General features: G+C 58.7%; 1 protein-coding gene across 1 annotated transcript; it reads right to left on the bottom strand.

The window, feature by feature from the left end:
- Positions 1-219: 219 nt before the first annotated feature.
- Positions 220-2,621, bottom strand: EMD (emerin). Its single transcript, XM_055268859.2, has 6 exons — positions 2,247-2,621; positions 2,019-2,123; positions 1,795-1,872; positions 1,447-1,580; positions 957-1,006; positions 220-875 (listed from the first exon to the last, which is right to left on the bottom strand). Exons 1-6 carry the CDS (start codon positions 2,326-2,328, stop codon positions 560-562), a joined length of 765 nt encoding a protein of 254 aa, XP_055124834.1. The 5' UTR covers positions 2,329-2,621; the 3' UTR covers positions 220-559.
- Between the last annotated feature and the right edge of the window lie 4,971 nt (positions 2,622-7,592).

Raw genomic sequence — 7,592 nt, 5'->3', positions numbered from 1 at the left:
ACGATTATATGTATAAGCAGTTACACGTGCTTTGGGGAATGAGTTAGGAAATAAAACTCCCAAACAAAACACAAACATCTCTGGGTAGCATTTGATTCCTATCCCCAGACCAAAGCAAAAATGCGGACCCAACAAAGCCAGATTGCAATCCTCAAGCCCCGAGACGCAGAGGCCCTTGCCATGGGAGCCCAACCCTCTCCTCCAGGAAGAGCCAACGCATTACAAATAAACGGGGCTTTTATTGTGTGTCCACGAAAACAAAGTCAGGGTGGCCTTTGGTTAATCCCCCCCAACAAGATGACAAAAGGAGGAATGCATGTTAACAAGATGACAAAGAGGACCATGGAGGGCCTGAGTCTGCTGCCTCCCTGGTGGGACAAGGCAGGGGGAGCAAGCACTACTCTGGGCTAGGCCCAGCGCCCCCCAGGCAAAAACACATAAAAGCCCCTGCGCCTTCCCCCACCCCATCCCACCCCCACCCCCACCCCCACTGCTAAGGCAGTCAGCCAGGACTTCCCCAAAAGACCTGGCTCTGAAGCCCAGACCCTCACGGCTCCCTCTAGAAGGGGTTGCCTTCTTCAGCCTGCATGAAGTGGTAAATGAAGAAGAGGACGATCACAAAGACCAGGAAAAGCAGCAGCTGGCCCCAGAGCGGGACCTGGCGATCCTGGCCCAGCCCAGCCCCAGGAGCATGGTTTTCAGGCCGGATGGCACGGCGGGTGAGCCATGAAGAGGAAGGTGATGAGGAGGACATAAAAGAGGTGGAGGAGGAAGCAGGATAATAGGACAGGTCCAGGGAGCTCCTGGAGGCTGAAACAGGGCGGTAGTGCGTGATGCTTTGGTAGGCACTGTCACGGCCGTACATCGGGCGTTCCCTGAGGCAAAAGAGGGGAGCAAGTGGGCCAGGAGCCTGGGCCCAGAACCAGCCCCTGTCCCTGGGCTTCCCCACTACGCACCTATCCTTGCACTCCTCTTCAGAAGAAGACAAAAGATCGTCATCACGCACCTGCAGAAGAGAGTCAGGGTGAGGGGACTGGCTGGCAGGGCCACCATGGCCCTGTCATGTCCCTCAGTCCAGACTTCCCCAGCCGGTCCCCTATGACGTTTGGTTAGAGACCAGGGACCCACACCCTCCTGAATGGCTCTGGGTGTTCAGCCTTTTATCCATGGGGCCTTGCCACTTGTGCTCATTGCTCCCAGGACTCTCAGGAAGAGTTTGAGCCTAGATCCCAGACCAGGGTGCAGGGCGCATTCTATGTGCTCTAGTCACATAGTTCTGATGGCTCCCCAAAGTAGGACCCTGACCAAACAGGTGTCCGCTGAGCCAGAGTCTCCCCGGAGGCCCAAGAGCCACCATTTGTACCCAGTGCCCCCCTGGATTTATCCAAACACAGCCGCGATCCCCTAGGTTGTACCCAAGTACAGGACACCTGCCAGCCAACTCACCTGGTGGTGGAAAGCGTCAGCATCTGGGAACGAAGTCACTGACTGGCGGACGGCCCTGGACGGGCCCGCAGACTCGGGCTCCCCATAAGTCCTGGTAGTGAAGTAGCTCTCTTCATAGTAGTCGTCATTGTAGCCTTGGGAAGGGGGGCAGCGATAGCAGAGGGGGCATCGGTGTGCCCCGCCTGGCCTGATGGCCCTAATCTGAATCCTATTTCGGGACCTGTAACAGTTTCTCCCTCCTAAGGCTGCTGGAGTGGTTGGGACTGAGGTCTCAGGTCCTCCCTGTGAGCGGGGTCCCTGACGCAGTCGGGTGAAGGTGCCAGCGTGCCCACCCAACCCCTGCCTTACCCTTGCTCTGGTAGAGTAAAGCGTCCTCTTTCTTGGGAAGATCATACATATCTGTATCCCCTCTAGTCGAATTCAAGTCTGGATTGAAAGGAGACAGAACTGTTTGCCCCCCCCCAGACTTCCCTCCGCTATCTCCAGTGCCGCTCTCAACCGGCGCCCCTGCCACACCCTCGCGACCCCATCCTCCCCGCGTCCCAGGCCGTCCCCACAGGCGAGGCTCTCACCAGAGAAGCTATAAGAGGAGGCGGCGGACGAGCTGGGGGGCGAGAGCCGCCGCCTCTGCGTCTCGTACTCGAAGATCTTCTTCTCGTAAAGCCTACGAGTTGATCCTGGCCGGACACCGGGCGGTCAGGGCCGCGGGCCGGGGAAGGGGCGCGGGGAGGGCAGCGGGGAGGTCGCGAGGCGGAGCACGAGGAGGGGGCCCGGAAGGGGTCCCGCCCGCCGCCGCGTACCTACTACAGGCCCGTGCGGGATGTTGTACCGGCGCAGCAAGGTGGTCAGCTCGGTATCCGAAAGATCTGCGTAGTTGTCCATGGCGGGTGCGGGCTCCGGCGGAGGCCTGGCGGCGGCCCGGGCCTACCAAAACCGGCCGAGCAACGGCTGCCGAGGAGCACGGCGGGGGCGGCACGAGCGCATCGGGAGCGGCCGCGCTCGCGTCACAGCCGAATCGTTGTCGCGTCACAGCCGAATCGTTGTCGCGTCACGGCCGCTGGATCCGCAGGCTGCGCGCGCTGCGCGGGGCGGGACCTAACCGCGGGAGTAGCTGGCACAGACCGGCAGTGCCCTGAGAGGTGGGAGGCTGGGGCCGCGAGCCCAAACGTCATCAACGCACGGATTGGCTAGCGGCAGAGAGGGCGGGGCCCGCCCGGGAGTCAGGGCGGTGGGAACCGGTCTCGCGGTGGGAGCGGGCGGGGCCGCAAGCCCATATGTCATAAGCACGGGGATTGGCTAGTGATGGAGGGGGCGGGGCCCGCGCGGGCGCGGAGCAAAAGGTCTCGCGGTGAGCGAGCGGGGCCGCGAGCCCATACGTCACAAAAACGGGGATTGGCTAGCGGTGGAGGGGGCGGGGCCCGCGCGGGCGCGGAGCAGAAGGTCTCGCGGTGGGAGCGAGCGGCACTGAGAGCCCATACGTCACTAACGCACGGATTGGCTAGCGGCGTAGGGGGCGGGGCCCTCACGGGAGTCAGGGCAATGCAAACCGGTATCGCAGTGGGAGCAGGCGGGGCTGCGGGCCCAAAAGTCACAAACGCACAGATTGGCTAGCGGCAGGGGGCGGGGCCCGCGCGGGAGTCAGGGTGATGCGGCTGGGAGCCGAGACGTCACCCTGTGGCGTGCTTGAGCCAGCGGGGTGAGAGGGGTGGGGCCTGCGCGCGAGGGACCCGGGACGTGCGAGAGGGTGAAGTCGGCGCTTGGGGTGGCTCTGGTCCCTAAGTCACTTGGGCTTCGCCCGATCCCTGCACATCCTTACTCCCCGCCGTCGTCCCCCTTCCCCGGGCCCCAGAGCCTAGGGTTCCCCGGCCGCATCCTGGTCGGCCGCCCCAGCAGCGACGGGAAGGGCCCGGACCCTAAGAGAGCGCGGGCCCCGGGCCAGGCGCTGCCGAGGGCGCTTTGTGTGCGCATCGCCCGGGAAGCGGCTGCAGGGCAAGGCCCGCGCCTACGCGATCCCCGCAGACCCCCTGCCATGGGCCCGCCTTCCCAGTCTGCGGGGCTCTCGCCCGCGCACATGTGCCTGCTGCTTGCCACCGCCTACCTCTCTGCTTCCCTTCCTCCTCCCTCGCTCCACCCAGGAGGAAGTGGGGCACTGGGCCAGGAGGCCGCTGGCACTCCAGAAGCAAGCAGCCTTCGAAGGGGCCCGGGCATGCCGACGGGCACGCCAAGGGGCGCGGGCAGAGGGCGCCGTGCGATGCGTGCAGAGACGACGTGTGCCCGCCTAACGCTTCATGCCGTTCATTCACCCAGGGCACTGGGGGGAGCTGAAGTGGGGCGTCCTCTCCTGTCGGAATGGTCCCTGAGCGCAGCGTGGCTAGGCAGGGGGCAGACGTGGGTGGCGAGCTATGGAAGGCTGCCAAGGCCTGCTCAGGAGCCTGGACTGTGGCTAGGATTCCCAGGGCCTTGATCAGATATAAGCTGTCTCATGGAGAAGAGAAAGGAGGTGACATTTATATTCTCTTTTTTTTTTTGAGACGGAGTCTCGCTCTGTCACCCAGGCTGGAGTGCAGTGGCGCGATCTTGGCTCTCTGTAGCCTCCACCTCCCAGGTTCAAATGATTCTTCTGTCTCAGCCTCCCGAGTAGCTGGGAGTACAGTCACATGCCACCATGCCTGGCTTTGTATTTTTAGTATTTAGTATTTGTATTTTTAGTAGAAACGGGATTTCACCATGTTGGCCAGGCTGGTCTCGAACTCCTGACCTCAAGTGATCAGCCCGGCTCGGCCTCCCAAAGTGCTGTGATTACACGCATGAGCCACCGCACCTGGCTGTGACATTCACATTCTAAACAAAGCCAGCTGAGGGTGTATGGAATCAACTAGTGTGCCCCTCACTGGGTAGGCCCCAAACTGGGAGCGTGAAGAGGTGATATGCCATCTGTGGTTTCACAGATGAGGGCTGGTGACAAGGGAAGAAGAGGGGAGGGCTCTGGTCATGTCCAGAATGGCTGGCCCAGCTGGTGAGGGTCACAGACCAGTCATCCATGGAGGTTTGCCTACGGGGTGGGAAGAGGTAGACACCTGGGGGAGTAATGAGGAGATGGGGCCCTGTTTTGACTACACACAAAGATCCTAACAAAGAGGAATCACTGTTGGCAAGGCCGCACTCTGTCCCCAGCAATATGGAAGGAAGTGTGGGTCCATGAAGACAGTGCCTGACAGTGTGCAGCAGAAGAGCCTTGGGTAGGGCAGGGGTTTGCACCTCATCTTTCAGAGCTGAGGGGACAGATGGCAGTTTGGACTCTGGGCTGCTCAGAGGCTGCCTCGTGGATTTTTTAGTTTTGACAAAATCAGATTCCCCAGCACCTCTGCAAGCCTTCTGCAATCCTGGCCCCTCTCCCAGAGGCCTCTGTGTACTAAGTGCTGCTCCATCCTCCCCCATGCCACCCCTCCCCATACGGATCCAAGCTGTTTCCTTATGAGGTCAAGGAATTCTAGATTTGCCTTCTCCCTAAGGAGCACCCCCCAACCCGTTCTGTACCTGCCTCAGCACTCTGCCTTTTATGTCCCACCCCTTTGCCCCACAATCAGGTCCCACCACAGATGGCACCAGGAAGCTGAACTGTGATGGTCCCCCTGCACCCACCCTGTGGGTACCTGGCGCCTAAGTCCAGCCCCATTGCAGTGCAGCTCCACTCCAGACCACTGGAAGCCAGGCAGGAGTGGAAGCCAGGCAGGAGCAGCAGAGCCTCCATCTTATACAGGGAGAGTCAGGACCCTGCGATCAGGGGAGACTTGTCCAAGAGCCCTGAGTACAGCAATTAATTCATGGAACATTCCCCCACCAGTACCTGGTCCCTGGGGGTGATGACCTGGACAGCCTCAGAGAGTTTCCCGTCAAGGGTAGGGTGGGATTTGCAGTCGCCAGAGGGTCTGGGAAGGGCGCGTACAGGAAAATCTGAGGGCCTCCGCGGGTTCTTCCTCGGAAGTGCAGGCAGAGGAGACATCGGGGTGCAACCAATTCTAAGTCAAGAATAAGAAAACTGAGTTGCTCCTTAAGGATGGAATGACTTGCAAGCAGCATATGTTGTGTAACTTACAATCCCAATGTGATTGAGCTACAAGGAAAAAATATCAACATGGAAACATTCCTCAGTATCTATGACAAGTAGATGATTGTTTACTGAGCTGTTAACATTATTTTTTATTTGTATTTTTATTTTTATCTTTATTATTTTTTTCCAAGACAGAGTCTAGCTCTATCGCCCAGGCTGGAGTGTAGTGGCGCAATCTCAGCTCACTGCAAGCTCCGCCTCCCGGGTTCACGTGATTCTCCTGTCTCAGCCTCCCGAGTAGCTGGGATTACAGGCGCCCGCCACCACGCCCAACTAATTTTTGCATTTTAAGTAGAGGCCAGGTTTCACTGTGTTGGCCAGGCTGGTCTCAAACTCCTGATCTCGTGATCCACCTGCCTCGGCCTCCCAAAGTGCTGGGATCCACCACGCCTGGCCTTTTTTTTTTTTTTTTTTTGAGACAGTCTCACTCTATCACCCAGGTTGGAGTGCACTGATGTGGTGACGTGATCTCAGCTCACTGCAACCTCTGCCGCCTGGGTTCACGCAATTCTCCTGCCTCAGCCTCCCGAGTAGCTGGGATTACAGGCGCCTGCCACTGCGCCCAGCTAGTTTTTATATTTTTAGTAGAGACGGGGTTTCACCATCTTGGCCAGGCTGGTCTTGAACTCCTGACCTTGTGATCCACCGACTTTGGCCTCCTGAAGTGCTGGGATTACAGGCATGAGCCACCATACCTGGCCTTTTTTTTTTAATGTTTAGTGACAGGGTTTCACTGTGTGACCCAGGCTGGAGTGTAGTGGTGAAATTATAGCTCACTGCAGCCTCAAACTCCCGGGCTTAAACGATCCTCCCACCTGTCTCCTGAGCAGCTGAGACTACCGGTGCACGTCACCACACCCAGCTAATTTTTATATTTTTGGTAGAGATAGTGTCTTGCTGTGTTGCCCAGGTTGGTCTCAAACTCCTAGGCTCAATTAATCCGCCTGCCTCAGCTTCCCACAGTGCTAGAATTATAGGCATGAACCACCATGCCTGGCCAATGTTTTCTTTAAGATCAGAATCTTCTTAATATTAAACAAACTTAACTTTCGTGTTCCCCTGAGTGGTCCTGTTTTTGCTGCCCAACCCAGGCCAGACCTGGCAGCACCCAATCCATGGCAGTCAGGTTCATCCCAGGGCTCGGAGCCCTGCAGTCCCGTCCTGGGGCCCTGCCTGAGGTAGGCGCCCAGTAAACACCTGCAACAACCTGTTGCCCCCACCCCAGGAAACACAATCCTGGCTTGGGACAGACACTGGGGGCCGTGACTGTGGGTGGCTCCTTGGACAAGGTGGCCTTGGGCCTGGGCCTTTCCACCTGGGGTGCGCTTGGCTCCCCCAGACTCAGACACGCAGGATCCTTGTGAATGGGCCTAGACACGAGCCCTGCAGACCCTGTGGGCGCTGGAGGCGACTCCCCTCGAAGTCCTCCCTCCCCCAGGGCCTGACGGCCCTCGCGGGTGGTGAGCTTGTTAACTGTTGGTGTAGCTGGTTGGAGATTCAGCCTTTGCAGCAGGAATGGAGCCAATTCCAGTTCTCTGACATCTTCAACGTAAGAAGATGTCTTTAATTTCTTAGGATCTTCACGAGGAATGGCTGGTGCTATAGAAACCTTTGTCCCCAGTGCAACCTGGAAAAAGTAGACACAAAGAACTGCTTGTGTTTAGAAGGGGTGTGTCAGGGAGCCGTGCAGGAGTGGAAAGAGAGGGTTCAAATACAGCGGGGGTCTTGAGATGCAGCCAAGCAGCCACTACCTCTTTCATGCTCCCTCCACCTGTTATGGTGCCTGTGGGTGGGCGGGATTCCCTCCTCGAAGGATAGCCTTGGCTGTGAACCGCAGCACAGCTACCTTGCGGGCCTGAGCTCAGGTTTCTCATCTAGCAAGTGGCTTCCCCAGCGGGGCACGCACACTGGATGGAGTGGCTGGAGACGAGCCCCTGGGCCTGACTGTTGGGAGGTTTCCGCGGGGCATCGGGTGTGAAATGTCATTGCCAGCAGAGACCTCAATACCTAGAGGGCAACCAGTGCCTTGCCACAG

The sequence above is a fragment of the Symphalangus syndactylus genome, chromosome X (assembly GCF_028878055.3).
Source record: "Symphalangus syndactylus isolate Jambi chromosome X, NHGRI_mSymSyn1-v2.1_pri, whole genome shotgun sequence".
NCBI classification, from domain to species: domain Eukaryota; kingdom Metazoa; phylum Chordata; class Mammalia; order Primates; family Hylobatidae; genus Symphalangus; species Symphalangus syndactylus.
Note: the sequence above shows the minus strand (reverse complement) of the source record. Positions and strands in the feature narration are given on the sequence as shown.